Source organism: Ornithodoros turicata, chromosome 5 (genome assembly GCF_037126465.1).
Source record: "Ornithodoros turicata isolate Travis chromosome 5, ASM3712646v1, whole genome shotgun sequence".
In the NCBI taxonomy this organism is placed as follows: domain Eukaryota; kingdom Metazoa; phylum Arthropoda; class Arachnida; order Ixodida; family Argasidae; genus Ornithodoros; species Ornithodoros turicata.
Window position 1 is genome coordinate 82,797,095 of NC_088205.1, and position 19,892 is coordinate 82,816,986.

At 46.2% G+C, this 19,892-nt stretch overlaps 1 protein-coding gene across 4 annotated transcripts; it reads left to right on the forward strand.

Annotated features, from left to right (window-relative positions):
* The first annotated feature begins 264 nt into the window (after nucleotides 1–264).
* On the forward strand, nucleotides 265–18,663 carry LOC135395014 (pre-mRNA cleavage complex 2 protein Pcf11-like). Of its 4 annotated transcripts, none has more exons than XM_064626179.1 (23): nucleotides 265–568; nucleotides 1,325–1,450; nucleotides 2,830–3,018; nucleotides 5,994–6,080; nucleotides 6,769–6,912; nucleotides 7,547–7,567; nucleotides 8,614–8,712; nucleotides 9,628–10,115; nucleotides 10,909–11,051; nucleotides 11,153–11,249; nucleotides 11,320–11,509; nucleotides 11,586–11,682; nucleotides 11,961–12,124; nucleotides 12,233–12,375; nucleotides 13,045–13,149; nucleotides 13,214–13,413; nucleotides 13,519–13,705; nucleotides 15,041–15,224; nucleotides 15,349–15,391; nucleotides 15,464–15,561; nucleotides 15,961–16,053; nucleotides 16,153–16,188; nucleotides 17,817–18,663. In XM_064626179.1, the coding sequence occupies exons 1-23, from the start codon at nucleotides 416–418 to the stop codon at nucleotides 18,441–18,443; spliced, it is 3,714 nt and encodes a 1,237-aa protein (XP_064482249.1). In that variant the 5' UTR covers nucleotides 265–415; the 3' UTR covers nucleotides 18,444–18,663. The 4 variants fall into 4 exon arrangements, with proteins under 4 accessions (XP_064482249.1, XP_064482247.1, XP_064482248.1 ...); XM_064626177.1 differs by having other exon boundaries at nucleotides 266–568; nucleotides 10,909–11,081; XM_064626178.1 differs by lacking the exon at nucleotides 7,547–7,567 and having other exon boundaries at nucleotides 266–568; nucleotides 10,909–11,081.
* Nucleotides 18,664–19,892: the final 1,229 nt, after the last annotated feature.

The following is a 19,892-nucleotide window of genomic DNA, read 5'->3' on the forward strand; positions in this document are numbered from 1 at the left end:
TGTAAAGGCAGGAAGCAGCAAACCGAAAAAAAACTGGTGAGTATCCAGGGCCACCTGGTGTGACAAAATTGAAAATCGTCTGCTAGCGAATGGAACGGTAAGAATAAAAATATTTCAAGTTCTCAGAGAATGTATAAGATGTTTTATTATGGAGCTACGGTATATTTACTGTTTCTACAGACAGCGTTTTTATGGCAGCAATTATTTTTCATGTTTGAGACAATTTTCGTCCAATCAACGCGCCCACTAACCGGAACCTCGTTCCTTCGTTTGAGCAGGCATTCGCGTACGCCATTTTGTTCGAGTGTGGAAGCCGTTGTGAGAATTAATATGTAACTCGACAAAATTTTAGGTTGATTAATTTGTACTTCTAGGGCTGTTGTATTGCGTATACTGAATACCTCACATAGTCACCATGGAAGAGGACGTGAGTACAGAGTACAAGGAGTCTCTACGAGATCTGCAGTTCAACAGCAAGCCTCTAATCAACATGCTCACGATGCTGGCAGAAGAAAACATCGAGCAGGCGCCCAGGATCGTCAGAACCATAGAGGAGCACTTGCAGAAGGTTCACTTTAATACAGATGTCTCCTATTCGTTCGCTTGTAACCTACGTCGTTCAAAATTGGCAATATGGTAACAGGCCATATCGTCTACACATCACAGGATTATGTCTCACCGGCAGCTTTTCTGAAGACTAATTCTAACGTGTAAAACGAACAGGGACTGTCGGATATCCCCATTTTGCAAAAGTACGAAAAATGTATTCGTTTCGCGCTTCACTGATATTCGCGGAGCGTCTATATTTGACCTACTTCCTCGAAAATTCTATTTTTTCCGTCTAACTTGTTGCACTGCTTGTTACCGCCAGAAATCGGGAAAACGAATTTTTTCGTTTCATAATTTATGGAATGAAAAAAAAAAAAAGTGCTTTGGGGCTTCGTTGGCACGAAAAGCCAGTTGGCGAAAATGGAAAGGTTAACTTTTCTTGTATAGAATTTTCGACATGGTTTGTGACCGCCTTATTTATTTACTTATTTTTTTACTGATTTCAAGTAAATGTATTCCACAAATGTACATCGTACAATAAACTGTTGAAGGCACATTGAATGTTTCTTACTACCATGTGGGCCATGTATCGCAACATTTCTACGCGTGTTTTGTTAAAAATATTGCACGAGGGCTCAAACCTGAAGGGGGACACGGCTACCCGAGGTTAGGGAACCTCATTTTGGGCAACCCATTGGGAAGCCCATTTCTGCGGAAGAGGCTCGGTGAGTCAAGTTTTTTCCTACTTCGTTCTAATTTCGCTTCTTTCTTCTAGGTACCCATAGAAATGAAGCTCCCAGTGCTATACCTAATAGATTCCATAATGAAGAATGTGGGGGGTGCCTACTGCGCCTTATTCACGCAGAACGTCGTATCCAACTTTTGCAACGTATTCGAAAAGGTCAGCAAGAACTTGAACTTTGGCAGAGAAGAGCAGGTCCGCTCAAGAGACGTCGGACTGTCACTCCGGAACCTCTTGTTTAGTCGTCCGGCAAAATTTGCTTCAAAGTCAGCTTCATTTCATGAAATCCGGCTGTGCAAGCTCAATGAAATAGAGATTGCAAATTTTGGGCGGGCTTGCTCTCTGGGTCTCTAACAATGTAGCGTACTGTGATAACAATTGCACCACCTTGCACAGTAGAAAACTTGCGTTCGACGAAAGTGATAGGAGGGGAGTTTTTGTTATCCATTCTTTCCCGATGGTAGCAGTGATGCGTTTCTCGTTTTATGATCTTTGTTATGTTTCCAATAAACCACAAGGAAGAAAAATCATTGCATCACGCTGTTTTCGTGGTTACGTTTGCTCTCCTTAAAAGGTCGGTCTCATCCGGAAACCCACTTATGAAAGCGATACCGCTTATGTTTGGCATCGGCCGGCACTCTACCTGGCTAATTTTTTCGTCCGAAAAAGTGCTAAAAAATTCGATAAATCTTAAAGATCAGCGCTGCTCCCTCAGCTGCAGACACTCCGGCGGCGTGGCGTCTCTTTCCAGCCGGAGGAGTGATAGGACGGCTGTAACTGTGTGAGACGACCTTGAGGCCGTGTTCTGATTGGTTCTTAGGGAGTGACGCTTTCTCGTTTTTGCAGAGGGGAATTCTGGCACGCACTCAACATCTGGACGTCCGCTCTCGTCACATATTCCGTCAAAGAACCGTCAAACTACGCCGCTCTTCCGTGCGGGATATTTTTCGGCACCGTGGTCTGTGGTCCACGGGGAATAAAATGACACCGTAGCTTTGAAATTGACTGAAACGGATGTGACCGTCCCTTTTAAGTCGCAAGTTCTGTCCCATATGGGACCCGGCGAGACTTTTTTCTAAATTTCTGCCCAGTGACCTCCTTCAAGTTGACCTTCCAGGGTCATCGTATGCTATGACAACGTCGCGTCTAACGGAACCCACTGCACGGGCTGGCATAGAAACCCAGCCGGTTGGTTCGGGTATTGCAGTTGCTCCGACTGTCTTCTCGGGGAAGAGCGCAGCTTGAGAATTTTTTGTGGGCCCAATTTTGGCAGTCGTCTTTTTTTTTCGCCAGTTCTGTTTCGCACAATCTGGTTGTTTGAAGGGACATATCTCGGCAACCGGGTAAAACTTTGCGTCACGTCCCGAGCGGATAGGTCTATGCCCGTGCAGTGCTAAACTCTGTGGTACTGCTGGCAGCGCCCAGACGAACCAGTTGATGCTTCCGTGCCGTGAGGGCTGTGTGCCCCATGATGCTGATCCAGTAGTGTTTAGGGTTGTTACTCCCTGGTGAAGTGAGGTTGAGGTATGTGTCTGCAGGGGGACGAGAAAACGAGACTTCAACTGTTCAAGCTCCGGCAGACATGGACGGAGCTGTTCCCTAACAAGAAGCTGTATGGCCTGGACCAACGGGTGAAGAGCATGGACCCGGCCTGGCCCATCCTGGCCAAGCCGCCACAGCAGCAACCAGCCATCCATATTAATCCCAAGTTCCTGGAATCCAAGGCGGTATGCCTCTGCAGTTTTTTAATTTCCACTTTTGCGAGCCTCGATGGCTCGTAAAAGGAAGGGTCTGAGCGTGGGCGTGTGGTGGTTAGTAAAGCCCCTAGCTTTCTGCAGTGGAAAAGTTAACGCTTCTGCGATGCACGATTTACGAGTCTGTGGGATTCCACGGCCAGGAGAAAACAAGAATAAATAAATAAAGTAACGTCAACATTCTCCCAAGATCTCGCTTTCCAACTCGTCCCGTGCGCTTTTCCAGCCCTTCATGACTTTTCATTGCACAAAGAAAGTTAGACTCAACGCTGACAATTTGTCTCGTAAAATTTTCTTCCGTCGCGGCACGTTCAGCCGTGCAAGTGCCAGCAGTATCAGTCGCAGGCATTGCAGTCGCGACTGCTCAGATTTATGTTGCGAAAATGTTTGCAGATCGATTGAAATCCTTACATAGTTCTGTAATATATTGAATATTCTGCTAAACAGGCGCAATTCTGAGGGTTCCACGAATGGCAAGTTCCGCGAGACAGGCCCAATATCGCGGATTCACAGAAAGCTAGGGGCTCTAATGATTAGTATGGTTGGAAGGCACACAGCAAACATTGCACTGTAAAATTCTTTCGACAGTGGATCAGATGTAAGATTAGATGCGAGATACTTAAGATACTTTAGATTAGATATTTTAAGATTATGTGCAAGCACGCCATGTTGCGGAAATTACATTTGGGATTCCTTAAAATTATTTTGAATTTATCGAACAGTCTCTTACAGAATTTTAGTGTAAAAATTTTAAAATATATTCAGTTAGAAGCATATATTCCTTCAGATTTCAGATTTATCTGACAAAAATAATATGATACAAGAGGTTACAATATACATATAGGGGTCCCGCAGTTAACAAGGTCCTTGTATGCAAGATTTGACTATAGAACTCTACGTTCAATTCCATGTCTGAATCGAATGAACGAGCGTACCCAGGCGTCAGAATAACTTGTTCTTTGCCAAAATGTGCAATATTTGTTGTACATCCTTTCACAACAAAAAATCCTTCCTGAAATACAGAACTATACTAGTACTACTGCTAGTCTGCAGAATGCTTCTACTCTAAAAGGCCGTGCATGCTGCTCTAAGCAGATGTCATTGTCACATTGTTTTGGTCAATCAAGTGCAGTGCATTATGCTTACATTCGTTGATGATACCTGGTCATTCTGTGACCATGTGACATTTTGTCCAGTGATGTTGCCTACGGTGAATTATTGGATACAAGGGTCGTTCAAGGTTGACCGAGGCTTTTGCTCGAGAAAAATCAGTGAGCAAATGTAATTGAATAAAACCTGCGGGACTATTTGCAATCTTTCTCGGGGTCACCGGCATGTGCAGCTATCCAAACCAGCTGAGATTTTGCAAAGATTACAGGCACACTATGGGGAACAAATGATGTCGAGAGAAAGGGTGTACGAATGGTGTAGACAGTTTGTCGAAGGACGGGATATGGTGACTCACGCCAGTGACCATCACAAGTGTTGAGCGAGCCACCTTCAAGAATTGGCGATGGCGAGTAATTGTTCGGGACGTTGCAGATCAGCGTAATATTAGTGTCAGAAGTGTGCAGATCATCATTCATGAACACTTACTGTTCCACAAAGTCTGTGCAAGATGGGTTCGCTGACACCTAAGTTATGACCAGGGGGGAGCGCGCATGGCAGTCCGCGAGCAGCTGCTGAGATGGTTACAACCCAAGGGGGACGAATTTTTGCAATCACTCATCACACATGATGAAACCAGGATGCATCATTTTACCCCAGAGACAAAAAGAAGCAGCATGGAATGGCAACGTAAGGCTTCCCCGCCGCCAAACAAAAGCAAGATGCAGCTCTTTGCTGGGAAGTTCATGGGAACTCTCTTCTGAAACGTCCAGGGTGTCATCCGTGTGGACTTCTGGGAGCAAGGGGTCGCAATTAATGCCCAGTGCACATTGATAAAGGGTGCCGTGTGAAACGCAATTCGCAAGAAAGATGTTGTCCAGAACAGCCATTCTTCTTCATAATGCCTGGCCTAATGTGGCAAATTTGACGGTAGCAGTACTGGGTGAAATGTGCTGGGAGGTTTTCCTCCACGCCCTTTAAACCCAGATGCGTACGGTGAACACTTTGAAAAAAAAAAAAAAAGCAGCATAGTTTGGTTTGGTGCTTCTTGAATTTTCCACTGTATTTGAAGAAATGAAGGTCTCGGTCAACCTTGATCAACCCTTGTATAATCAACTTTTCCCATGAAAATGACCGCGAGAAGTCTGCAACGTATGTGTGTGCTAGTGATCTCACAAACCTGCCGTGGTTCAAGTTTGAAAAAGGTCCGGAAATTTGCGCATCAGAAAAATTGTGAAAGTTCCTCGAGGTTCAGTTTTATCGTGCATACGCATCTGTCTCCTTCCTAGAGGTGGGAGCCCAAGTTCTATGACTCGAGACATATTGCTGTTACTTTTGGACTATGATGATGCAGGTTTTGCTGTGTGTCTCTTGCGTTTACTTCGGCTCGTATTAAAGCAATGGAAACCCTGGAACACATAAGGGTACCATCCAGCGAGCTCCGTTGGTGCTGTGCAAAGATAATTTTTGCGCGACCAATATTTATAATATTTTTCTGTGCGTAGCGTTTATTCACAACATCCAGCTTTAAACTCACCATTTTTATTTCTAAAACCCGCGTAGATAAACAGTATTCGTAACTCTTAATCGGAGAGGTCGAGTCTGCGAAACTGGACGAATGTGGCTAAGAGTTGTAAACTTTGTCGAACGGAGCGAGCAAGGAGGTTAGACAGTGAAAAAAAAAATAATTGTGACATATAATAATAAAAATTATGACAAAATTATATTAATTTAAATAAAATTATAATTATTATTTTTAAAAAAATTGTGACATCCCTAGCATGCACGTACGTGCGCTTGGGTGACCCGTATAAACCTACATGTGTGCGTTGTGTTTGTAGCCCATGGAGCAAAATGCTGTGGATTCCCCTAAGCTTCCTAGCGTAAATTTGCTGCTGCCGAGGGCCTCCAGTGAGGCGCCTCCGAAGGTAAATTTGTCTATTTTTTGCCCTTGGCAGCTCCTCTATCCTGTTCATACTTATCATCTCATCATCAGTTCCCAATTTCTGTTGAAGTCCCTCCGGTTGTTTTTATCAGCACATAAGAAAAAACAAAACAAAAAAATACCTGGCTGGACTTCAATGAAGTGTTCTCTAGATTTTTTTAAAAAAAGTTCCTGGCATGTCTTATTGTGCATGCCTGTCAAAGCAACACCATTCCTAATTGTTGCATAATATGAGCCTGCCTCCATTTTTGGTAACACTTGTCCGCTGTATTAGTGTTCTTTGTGCTTAACAGATTCTTTTGGGTGAGCTCCTCGAAAGTGTTTCTTTCGAATGCCGTACCTTACGTGTACCAATTATGCTAAGCACACCATCATGTACTACACGTGTAGTAATTATGTGAAGTATAATACAGCATGCATGCAATCTATGTATTACATATATCTCGTACTTTTGTGCGGTACACTATGCACAGACCATAGTCATTTGCCTCTCTAGTGTTTGCAACTCTGTTACTTCATGCGCGCGGTACCTTGGAGCTGAATTAATTGCTCGGAATTTATTGGATTTTGAAACTATTTCTCCGGAACTTGCTCATGACATCCTCCCTGGTGCATGCTTCAAACGTGTATTTTGTAAACTCTCTGGAACTCTACTTTTATTTACCTGCAAGGCCGCTGCACCGAACGAGGGTGAACAGATCCAGAGGCTGCTGCTGCAGAAACAACAGGAGTTCTTTGCTCTGAAGCAGCAGAAGATGCAGCTGGAGATGCACCTCCAGCAGCAGCAGCAGATGAAGCAGAAGCAGGAGGCTGAGGTACACCATTGTTTTACTACCTACAACCGCATGTTTCGACACGAGGAGACCCTGCGTTCAACTTACTGCCATTACTGTTTCAACACTGATTAATAACTTTATTAGGCCAGCCCTACTGCTTCTTCTACAGTGAAAAGGTGTAAGTGTCCTTGAAAGAGACGGACTAGCGTGACCTGCCCAGAAACCATAACATCCTGTTCTCCTTTGTTGATAATGAACCGCACCAGTTGTCTCACGGCGAATAAACGCAAAGGAGACCTTTATGTTTTAGACCTTTAGCACTTCCCGAGGTGTCCTTGTTGAACCCGAAGTTCACATAGAAGGCTTATTGATTGGTTGAGGAGGCCATAAAGATGCGCAAAAGTATGCCTCAGTCTATCATCCTGCGCTTCTGGCCCTTCTTCGCCCCGTAAACTTTGGTGGAAAAAGTGCAGTCGTTATACAAATTATTATTTTAAAACACTAGAAGATACACATATTCTTTGCTATTCATGTTTTTAGGCTTTTTTTTTTACATATATGTGCATATCTCGAGAAATATGCAGTTCGACTCTTGACGTGTGCCTGTGTGTTTAGTAAGCATGTAGTGAGGGTTATTGCCTTCGTATGATTGCATATCCTCTTGTCCATGCAGGAGCAGCGCAGAATATGCCTAGTAAGGATTTCTTGCTTTGATTACCATATTGACGCGCATACAACCTGTATCCCAACCCAACCGTAACCTAACGGATGAAAAGAAACAGCCGTTACCGCAGCCATAATGTCAAATGACTCGGAGCAAAACTGTATTGCTTCTGCACCATAACACACACTGAACTGTCATCACTATTGATGTCAGAACCCAAAGGAAAAGCTTTTCTTGATGGACTAAAGCAATATGTGTAGCCTTGAAGATGGATCCGTTTTTTTTTTTCTCTACATGTATTTCTTTTGACTTTGTGACTTGGTCGAGAAGATAGAGAGGTAGCAAGCGAGCTGGTGGTATAGATCCATAACTTAAAAACCCGAGACTAGGTAGAAGGTACAAAGTTGCAATACCTCACCTCCCAAGGTCGCTTGGCTGTTGGTTTCACTAGAAAAAAAAAAAAACAGTGAACGTCCTGTGTCACACAGACTTGGTTCATGTCTGACAAGGACACCAACTTTATAATCGAAATTTGTAAACTCTGTTTCAGGTTTGTGTGCATTTACGTACAACTTGTCTTTCATTGTCACATCTTGCAAATTACAACTTATTAAAATTACATTTTGCCACGAAAGTTGTAACTCCCTATGCCGGGTCCCCATCCACATTATCTGCTTGGGGTGCTGCACCCATGGAATATGCATTATAATCGAACAGTTTAAATTTGAATTTTTTAACGGGCTAGAGCAGGCACACTGCCATGGCACAAGACAGCAATTGATCGCAGAAGCGGACAGACTACCATAGCAGACGCCATCAACTACATAGCGCCCATCAAAGCACGTGGAACAACGATGACAATCAATTTCTCATTTTTGTAACTACATGTATCCCATGGGATAATGTGCTGCTCGTGCACAAATATCACAATGAGAGCTCGAGTACAAAATGTATCGCTACTATCCTCTAAAGTACAACCTATCTAGCAGGTTGTGTGCCAGAACAAGTCATGTAGAAGCAGGAGTGCCATTTCAGGCCCTCATGTGCACAATAACACGTTGCCCTTGCTCTAACAGCAACTGCTCAAGTCCCTGCAGCAGCAGCAGAAGACTTCGGCAACGCCTGCGGAACCTGGTATGGGGGCCCCGACCGCACGACTTCAGCACCCTCAGCCGGTGGGTGTCGTAGGAACCTGGAGTGTGATTTAATGGCGCAGTGCAAGTTGTGCAAGCTGCGTATAATTTGATATTGACGATGAGCCTGTATTTCCAACACATTAATTGCTGTGATGTCCGAGGCCTATGATATTTATTGCCACAGCGACAATGTATACTATGGTCTGAGTAAAGTAGTAGCAGCTGAGGCAATTGAGGGTGCAACTAGAGATATGAAGCCCCGGAAAAAAACGGAAATATTGGGGGGGAAACAATTTTTTTTTTTTCTTTGTCTCTGGAAAAATAGCCCAAAATTTCCGGACAACAAAATTCAAAAATGTAAATTTTCGTGCCTTCGATGCGTTCCAACCCGCCAACAGTGCCTTAGATGCCTCTAATCTGCCAACAACCACCACCTTTAGAGCTCTGTCTGGCTGCTCCAAGCGATCGCCCTCGCGTTCACGTAATGTCGGAGTTCTGGTCGAAGTGGACGGGTTGTTCCAGTTACCCATCGCTGAGTAGACAGCAGTCTCATGGGATGCTCTGCTCCGCATTTATGCCTAGAGGATGAACACTACAAAAGCTTCTAGCTCATTGTATGCTGTGGTTTGGCCGGCAATGCTTCGACTCGGCAGTAATCGCATTTGTTTCCATTTATTCCAATTTTTCTGGAAAAAACCCAAAAGAAAAAAACGTTTCTTTTTTGTTTTTCCGAGCGATTCAAAATTTCCAGAAATTTTTTATCTCTAGGTGCAATTGATCTGACCGTAGGGTTCGAATTCCACTGTATCAACTACCATCCTTCAATGCTCCTTCAAGAGCAAACATGTCTGTCCCCCGTACAACACACATTGCACGATATACTGCTGAGCCATTAAACGTGTCAGTAGGCCTTTCTCGACTTGACCAGCACCTTCTTTTTTTCTTATTGGAAAGGCCATGAGAGATCCCCGCCTGCAGCGAGCCACAGTGACTACAGACTCCTTGCCACCCAACCAGTGTCCAACGCCCAACTCCTCGTCCACAGAGCCCGAAGCCCCGGCAGAAAGCAAGAACAAAATGACAAACAACTCCACCGCCTCTTCCCCGAACAAAAAGTTTCGCATTCCGAAGGTGTCCGAAAAGAGCAAGAAGGGGTCGGAGAACGACCCGCTCAAGTCTTCCAAGACCTCGCCCAACAAGTCGCGCAAGTCGGACGACCGAGACGACAGGCACAGGTCGTCGTCTTCGTCGGGCAAGTCCTCCATCTCGTCGTCTTCCCCGGGGAGGAACAAGAAGCGGAGGGGAAAGGGCGGAAGATCCGCGGAAGCGCCCGAGAAGGAGCCGATGGGAGATGTGGACATGCGGGTACTGCTGTCGAGGGAGGACCACGGGGGTGGGGTGCGCGAGGAACCTCCGCAAAAGAAGGTCAAGGGGAGCGACAGGTGGGTTCTAACAGCTGTGGCGTGGTGCTAACCCTGTATTCACATGAGCGACATACTCACGGAATATTCTAGTGGGAAGAAAAAAAAAACAAAAAAACTCCTCACAAAGCTGAAGTTCCGTCCCGCGTTATGTTGAGCATTCACAACGGTGCGGATCACCGGGAGTGGCGAACTGTGCATTTAGCAGACGACGCTTAGCAGACGACACCGTCGGCGTGCTTTCCTGTCGTCTGCAACGGAATATCTTGTGGCTGTGTAGCAGGATATTCCCTGCTCACGTGGCAGCAGCACATGGACGCTTTTCGCATCTACCGCTTCCGGGGGGAATGTCGCTCGTGCGAATAGACAGTAATTGAGTAACGTATTTACATTAACACATTTATTATTAGTAGCCAGTATTAGGGGCCAGATATTCACGTACAAAAATGTGGCTGCGCAGATTACGCAATTTTTTTAATTTTCTCGTCATTTTTCGTGCCAAACTGGGGTTGCGCAAATTATGCGGATAAATACGCTACATACTGTGTGAAATCCTGCCCGGAGCTGACACCATTTCTGGTGAATGCCTCGCACACAGATGGAACGTTGCCGTGATCACCACCGCTGTGCGCATTCTTGTAAGCTAATTTTCTCGGGAAATTCGTGCTTCCCAAAGGAAGTATTTTGCACTATGGTTCCTGAAGGTAGTAACGTGTTTGTACCGTGCGCTAAAATATTATGTATGTTCCAAGTACTTTCCATGCTCCCTTAAGTGTGAGAGTATCAGATGTGAGTTGCAGACTGACTTTTGCAGCATCAGCAGCAACAACAACAATCCCCTGGGCGATTTTGACTACAGGAGGCCAGAAAATTCTGCCAGAGGCTGGGCACAGTACAAGGCAGCTCACCCGGACGAGTTCAAGAGCCCGCTGCGTCCGGCCAGGGAAAATATGGATGGTAGGGAACAACACTTCCGACCCCCTCCCGGTCAGTCCCCCTCGAGCGTGCCCATTAACGGTACAGCGTACTAACAAGCTTTTTTTTGTGATGACACGCAGGCTGTGCGCCTCACAATGGTGGCTTCAGAGGCGGTATGCAGCCGACGGTGGACCGTTTTGGTCGTCCCCTGTTTCGCAGGCTCATGTCAGACCCAAGGTAAAGCCTTCGCGGCGGACGAGAGAGAGACGATGTCAAACGGTCGGGCTCTGAATTCGTTTTTCCGCAGGTTCCGCAGTCACGTCATAGGACGTGGGGAGCGGCATCAGTTGGAACAAATGCTGGCCAACCCGGAGGCCTTCCTGGAGCAGACGGAAGAGCAGCTGCGCTTGGGACGCCTTGACCCAGAGCAGCACCGTCGTATCATGGCAGACCTGGAGAAACTGTCACAGTTCCGACGCTCGATGCCTCGCAATATGGTGCGATATCCCACTGTTAACGCAGCTTTATGTTTGGACCTTTGCCAATTGACCTTAATTCTTCCTGTCGTTGTAGAGGGGTGACTGGAGCGGGGGGCCTTTGGGGAACTTTGCGTCTGATAGCAGGAATGCGCCCTGGAACTCACCCTACCCAGTTTTGGGCATTCAGGAAGGTGAGTAGCCTCCCGTAACGTGTGACAAAATACATTGTGTAAAGTGCGGTTCCCCAAATTTTTTTAAATTTAGAGGTTGCTCTTTTTTGTTGAGACACCGCGCGGGAGTGGTAAGGTTTGCCACTTTATAGCTGCCAAGTTGGTGAACGGGTGAGGTTTGTGAGATCTAACTTGCCCTTAATCTACGAGTCCCCGAGCTCGGAAAGAAGAAGCCCAAGGACGCTACACGAATACGTGCGCGGTAGATTTTTCAAAAATGTGCGATCTGCCGTCTGCAGGCGCCCCAGACCTTCCTCCGCCCCCCGAACCACCCGGGAGGAGAATTGCTCAGCCAGACGTCGCCGCGATGGACGTGGACCTGAGGAAGCTTCCGGGCAGTCCGTTTTCGGAAAGTGGACAGGTGGGAAGTCCGGACAGACGACCTCCTCCGCAGGAAATGAGCGTAAGTTGCATTCTGGTCGTCCGGCTCTGCTTAGGGCCAACTTGCGCATGTTGTGTTGCTACGACGTTGTTCCTGCAATGACGGCGAAAGGCCATGAAACCTTTACAGGGTTGGGTAAGATACGGCAGTGCAGGCGAGGAGAGACCAGCCAACTGGTCCGTGGCACAGCAGCAGCAGCAGCAGCAGCCTCAGGTACCTCAGGATGCTGGCATGCATCCCAGGTGGCCACCTAACGAGTGGAACAGCTTTGGGTGAGCTTTGATGCAGGCATTTTAGTCATTTGATCCCTCTGGTGAAATGTGTTCCAGTGTTCCAGATAACGGAATACATACTGTATTAGGAATATTTGGAATAATACGTAATAAATAAATAAATTTATTAATATCTAAAAATATCTAAACTACTAATAATATTTAATAGGTTGTAAATTAATAAATATATTTATTAATATACATTAATAATAAGTTAAGTGACATCAAGTTCTTCTGCTATCCTCGTTTTGTGACAGCTCACATTTTGTAATAGTATTTGAAGTCCTAAACCTATCTGCTGTACGTGCATTGTGCGCACTTGTAATAGTACAGAGAGCAGGTGTTTACTTGCCATGTCTGTAGCTGCAGTATAAATTTTTATGCGTATATTCAATACCTCTAGAAAAATAGCCTTCCACGAGCCTTCCATTTTACTGAACGCTTACTATATTGCTGAGTGCTAGAGTTGTTTTAAGTCACGCACTTTGTTGTTACTACTACTTTACCACATTAGTACCTTCTTTTCCCTCCATACCTTTGCACTGCTTATTTACTACATTTCGCTGTTGTCACTTCACAGCTTCCTTACCATACCCAACCACCTAGATCTCGCGCCCTGTTGCACCCTACCGCGCTTTGCTCTTATTTGAAGTCCCTTTTTCTCTTCAGAAACGGTCGTGGAATACGAGGAGGCGGGATGGGCAGTCGGCCAAATTTTGGCAAGGAGTACCCGCCTTACTTCAGAGAAGACTTTCCACACAGGCAGCAAATGGGGTGAGACTGTCGACTCTGCTTATGTACAAAACAGGATCTAATTTTTCACCTCTTACTACTACAGTGGAGAGGTCATGCGACCCAACTTCCCCGCTCGTCCACAGCTAGATGGCGTACCACCAATCGTACCTCCTCCCATGCCCCCGCGTATGCTGGGTCCCCCACTGGGCCCCCCGCCAATGCAGAGGGGCCCGCCTCCCATGGTGGTGGGAGCCCAACAGTTTGCCCAGCCGCCGGCTGAATTGCCTCCAAGTAATGCTCCACGTAAGTGCCCTCGAAGTATCCTCCGGAAAGGTTCTAATTATCCGGAAGTTCAAATTAACGGGATTGCACCGTATAATGAACTCCTGGTGGTGGTTGTTTCCGCAGCCATGAGCGGGGCTCCCGCCGGACTGGAGGTGAACGTAGACGACCTGTTTGCCAAGCTAGTGGCCGTAGGCATTCTGAAAGCCAACCCCAAGAAAGAGGACAGTCCAGCTCCGCAAGAATCCGCCATGAAGAAAGAACTGGAGAAGATACCTCCCCTCAGCTTCCAGAAAGTTGACATGCTCAAAATGTAAGTTCCCACACGGTGGTTCCCAAAGTCCCGCTCGTACCACTATGCTCCCCACGTCTGAACCTACCGACAACTTCGCTTCATGGTAATGGTTGTCTATTGCGGTTTCATGAAGCATGTGCTGCGGCTCCACAAACTTCCTGCATTTTCGTTATAAAGGTTGCTTCCTTGGTAAGATAAAGCTTACCTTCACATAACATTAGTCAAGAACCACATCCCCATGATGTTGCTTAAAGACTCTAAGCGACCATGTGTGATGTCTACAACGTATGTGAGTGCACTTTTTTTTCGTAATTGCTTATGTGCATGCGCTGCGGTGCTGATGACCTCGTGGGCACTGGACAACGTTATCTCTGTATTCAATACATGTTGCTCAATGAGTAGTGGTGGCAGAGATGTGTATTAAAACGTGGTCTTGCAATTGAGAGGAGCCCCAAAAAAGAGGCTCGTCCTCTAAATCGCACTCTCATTGGTTTGCTTTTTACAACGGGGGCTGCCATGACACCTGACTGCCACACAAAATGGCGACAAAAAGAAACACGGTGAAGTGGGAATTTCGTGAAAAATATTTTTTGCAGCCTACTCTGGTTTTATGCTGCAGGCGTACATCCTCTTACAAGTTTCTCAAAAATCAGTCTCAACTTATGCTCCGTTGTCGATATCTAACCGAAAAAATAAGTTTGTTGTTGGTGTTGTGCCTAGTGAACGCGGCAATCGCGATGAAATAAGAAAAATGGCGCTGTGCTGTACAATATTGAATTTTATGGATATAAACGTTTGTGCCATTTTTATTCCAACTAGTCACATTCAATTTTAAAAAAATCATACCGACAACAGGATGTGTACCAGCAGGTGGTTCTACAGACAGTGGAACAGCAGCGGACAGCAGACGACAATTCCCAACATGCCTTGCGTCGTCAGATGGCGTTCGTCAAGTTTACACAAAAATTCGCTAGTTTTACAAAATTTTTCAAAAATCTTCAATCCCATCCAATCCACTTGTCACCCAAAATGGCACCACCCATGTAGGATGGAGGGGTAGATAGTAAGGATCCGATGATCGATAGCACCCCATATTTCCAGACGTCATTGATCAGACAGCTGAAAAAGTGGGTGGAGCTTCAGGTATATGCAAGTCCCATTAATGGCCAGACCTTAATACACGGCTCTGAGTGGTGGGTAGTGGGGACCACCGGGGACCACCCCCTCATCGACCCCTCTCCAAGACTGGTTATGATCCTTTGTGCCGGCACATGCCGACTGTGGTCCGCGAATGTGGAAAAGGTGCATTGCCCAGGATGCCCCCTATAGTGTTCTGCCTTTTCTCTTCCGCAGCAAACACCCTGGTGTGATCAGCGCCTTACACGTTGGAACACAGTGCGCCTCCTGCGGACTACGCTTTACGGACGAGAAGTCCGAGAAGTACAGCCAGCACCTGGACTGGCACTTCCGCACCAACCGCAGGGACAAGGACGGAGCTCGGAAGGCCTTCTCGCGGAAGTGGTTCTACGAAGTTGAGGTAATTCTTATTGTCGTGTACGCGGTGTATGCGTGTCTACTGTCCGAGGGTGTTGAGGCTCTTATGCTTGCTCCGCGAATTATGGAACCACTACTATAACTGTCCCATTATTTTCCGATTGAAGGACTGGATTCAGTTTGAGGAAATCGAAGACCTCGAGGAAAGGGGTAAGCATATCATAGGAGTGGCAATCCCTATGCAGTTTCCTCATGGAGTGGTCATCATTTGTTGTCATGTAGCGCGGAGCTTCTTCGAGCAACAAGCCAGCGTGGAGCAGGACCAGAACAGCAACTCTCCCGTTGAGATCAAGAGCGTTCAGGCTACAGGGGATGAGACGGTGAGATTTCAAGGACACACCCCTTTTATGTATGAGTGTCGGAGGAATGGATTTCCCCCCTTTCTTCCCCAGATACTTTACAGCGCATTTCTTTACCTAATAGTAATTAGTTATTGCATAAATAATGCCTGTTTGCGTAACTAGTGCCTAATAATTCCAGGTAAAGGGAATACATTTTTCGATTCATTTCTCCTAGCCAGCCGCCATCCCAAATGACATCGTTCTCTCCCCCGATTTGTTGAAAGTGGGAGGTGTACAACTTTTTTGTGACACTACGTTAATTGTCAGAAAAAGGTGTCACCCCGCGCTTTCCACAAATCAAGAGCGATAGCGATATCGTTCTGCGCAACGATCTGTTCTAAGAGTGCATGGTCAAATGCTTTACCCTTGTCTGTTCAGAGCTGTGCCGTGTGCGAGGAGGCGTTTCAACTCTTCTGGGTCGAGGAAGAAGAAGAGTGGCACTTCCGCGACGCCGTGCGCGTCGACGAGAAGGCAAGTTATTCCTTTCCGGCCCGTCGCGTCAGAAGCGTAGACGAGCGCTAGGCTAAACGTGTGGCCGGTAATTGACGTTTCTCCCTCTCTCTCGGGTAGATCTACCACCCGGCCTGCTACGAAGACTTCAAAAGGGTAATTTATCACTTCATGCTTCTTACTTGTGATGGAATGTGGCACAGTAAACCCTTGTCTACAGCAGTGTTGCCTATTTCCTTGGCATGTACTGTGGGCGATATGCGTACACTTTGCTCTCCTCTGATAAGTACTGCACTGATTACGTGTGTCCAAGCAATAAAATTTTGTCCCCCTCACATCCAAGCATGCACGGTGAATGGCGAAAAGCGCCTATGTCAATCTGGCTCCAAACGGGAAAAGTATTGTAACCAGCTGGGAATGCGTGTCCCTCTGTACAACCGGCACAACGTTTTTTTTTTGTTTTTTTTTTTCAGCGTCATGTTAGAAAAATGGCTGCACAGAAATGGGCCATTAGCTGATGTTTGTTCTTTATGTTAATATAGAGGTAAATGTCCAATGTGAATGAAAGAGGCATTGTGGGGTACATAGAAATTGCATTCTTTCTGATTGTTTGTGGGGGAGGAACCTTTGCTTTGCCTAAACGGTGGTGCCTGTTCTACACGGGGATGTGCAACAGCAGTGTGCCAAGGACCGAAGCCCTATGTCACTGTCACTTGCCCGCAAGGACAAAGCTACCTTGCATTTAGTACGGTTTTGTACCAATTCTGCGTAGCATTGGGAAAATTTAGAAAATTTGCAACATTGCACAAATTATGGAGTCCCACTATTAATCGACTCCTCGCCACTGGTTTGAATTGAAAGTTAGAGTAAGTACATGGAAAGCTTTCTTGGTTATCTGTTGAGCAGTCAACAGGATGCTGAGGCAATTACAGAAAGTATAAAGTACTCTTCTAAAAGATCCCACTAAGATCCTGTTTCTGTTCTGATCTCGAAGCTAGTTTGCCAGCTTTGCTAAATAGTTATAGGTTGGTACTTGGAGGCTCAGGTACTGGTCTTTGAGGGTGGATCTTTAGAGCATTTCAAATTGCTCTTGGAGGCTCGTCAGTAATATAAGTGGAAAAGTTATGTGATGCTCACTGGAAACCGAAGCGCCTAGAAATGCCCAGGTCATTTTTTCTCAGTGTTCAGAAGAATTCAACGATCAAATGCAGGCACAATGCACGAAATACAGTGATGAAATGTAGCTTGAGACAGGCAAAACGTATCCTTGAGACTGAGGAAAGCAGGGTCAGAGGGAGACTCAAAACCAGCAAGGACAGGGTTTTAATACCCAATAAGTTGAGAATACATAAAGGGTTAATGGGGAGGCTATGTCAGATATGCGTAAAGATGCACGCTCTACACTCTCCATGAAACTGAAGAGGATCCTGCCAAATTAATTTGTTTTCTTCCCTGCCTTTTTGTTTTTCTATGAATTCCATCAGCTGCCGTTTCTTTTTTTTTTTCTTTCTTTTTTCTTTTTGGAACGTCGTTAGTTCAAACGAATAAAAGTGCGAGATAAATTCCAGAAAAAGTGATTTAGGCATTTGTGGCTCGCAATACATGGGCTATTGGGCTGGGGGGGGGATTGAAAGGAAGTCCTTCCCTATTCCCCTAGAAATTCCCTAGAAATCCACTCTCTGGCGATCCTGATACGGCAAAAAGAAATGGCCGGGGGCTGCCTCGAAACAAACATAAAACAGCCCCATGTAAGCATGTTCCCCAATTTGCGACAACGGTTGCAGGCCTTGGAAGCACCGCCCAGTCCACCGCCTTCTCCTCCTCCTCCTCCTCCTGCGGAAGAAGTGGTAAAGGAAGAGAAGAAGGAGGAGGAAGAAAAAGAAGAAGAAGAAGAAGAAAAGCCCATGGATGTCGTGGAAGGCGGCACCCTCATAAAAGAAGAACCACCTGACACCGCCGAGCCAGACGAGGTGCCCGCGCCGGAATCGGCGGCGACTGATCCGACGGATCCGGAAACGGTTTGTGATGAGCCGTTGGCAATAAAAACGGAAAAAGTTGGAGACGAGATGCCGGACGATCCGGTGGTGATAATAGATAACCTTGGGGAATTTGGGGTTAGCGAAGGCGAAGGACAGGATGAAATGCCTGTAGACGAAGCTCCGTCGGAGCCTAAAGTGGTCGTTAAAGGGTCAGGCGGCATTGTGCTCAAGGTGAAGGCAGAAAGCATCCAGGCTCCCGTATCTCCAGCAGCTCCGTCTCCGGCTCCTCCGATGGAGGAAGAAGCCCAACCCAAGGAGGAAGTAGAACAAGAGGAGGAAGAATTCAGGCCACCCACGCCTGACCCCAGGTTCACTGTGTTGCCCCCCGTGCAGCGCGGTAATGAGCTTTCGGGGCTTTGTTCTATCATGTGATTGCTGTTGAGGGGGGGTATTCGTTATAAAAGTCTGTAAGGTAAGTCCCTGGTCCAGGGGCCCGAGAACTGTACCGGAGCAGGGGCTGTCTAACGGCAGGGTCCTTCTGCACGCAGTGTACATACGTGACTGTCCATCGTGTAAATACTGTAAATACCCATCGAGAGAATTTTATTTTTATGTACAGATGTGTACAATAAAATTTTTTTCATATACGATACTTTCTCTCGTACATGTAGCCTTTGCTTTTTGTGGTAACTCTGAGGTCTGATGAATTTTTGTTAGTTGTAGTACTTCGAAGGGATTTTGAATAAAAGATGTTTGAAGACAAAAATATTGTGCAGTCGTTTATTTATAGGAAGGGGTTTAAATTTATATAGGGATAAAAAGCACTGGGACCAATTTGGGGATGTCTGTGTAAGGGGTATTTGTATGGTTTGGAGCAGAGTACCCTGCAAGAGGAATCTACATTAGAGATGCAAGGAAGAAAAAAGGGAGATGCCCAAAAATGTATGAGACACAGCTTCGGGCTGTGGATGGCTTGTGATACATGAACAAAATGTGTGAGCTCGAAAGCAAAATGTGTATGAGCAAGAAATGAGTTTTTTCTGCGAGTATATCGTTTGAGAAGACCATGGGAAGGGGGGGGGGGAGGGGGAATGATGAGTGATGTAAGTGGTGAGAGAAGTCTGAAGTTCTCCCCGTCGTCATTTGTCGTGGGCAGGCATCCTCCTCGAACGAACCCTCACACACAATCATCTCATTGGTGTTGCAATCAAGTATTTGCGCCGTGTTGCGCAGCGCTTCCTCCTCGACCTCCCCCCTCGTTTGCCCATAACAAATGGCGTCGCCCAGCGTGTGTGAGTTTTCATTGGTTTAGCGCGGAGAATGACGTGTAACGTACTTACGTCACTTCTTCCACATTTCTGCGCCACAGTTGCTGAAGCAGTTCACTGTGGTGTGTGTGTTTCTTTTTTATTTATGGAGCTAACATTTGGGAATGGCAAACTAACGTGCAGAAATTGTGCATGTACAGCCCGCAAGTATACGGATTTAGTTGTTGTTCAGTGGTCTAGCGGGTCTAGCATTATCCGACAACAAGTTAACTTTCCCACAGAATACAGAAAGTGCTGAGAAGTACAAATGAGAAGTTATGAACGTGTTATTTTGGGGGATATGCAGCTCGTGCAAGCACCATGCACACTGATTTGGTTTCGGTTTCGTAGCAGACGCCACTCAGCAACAAAAATGCCAGCGCCGTGACGGTGAAATAACCAGCGGCGCCAATCTACCTGCGTTAACACGCAACAAAAAGTGTCCGTTCTCATTTATTTCTAAAGTAGCTCAATGCCAAATCTGGCTCTGGGCAGAGCAAGAGAAGGCCTTGTAGTTGTACCATGCCTTGTACACCTTGTCCCGATCGTGGCGACACATGGTAGCCGCTTGGAA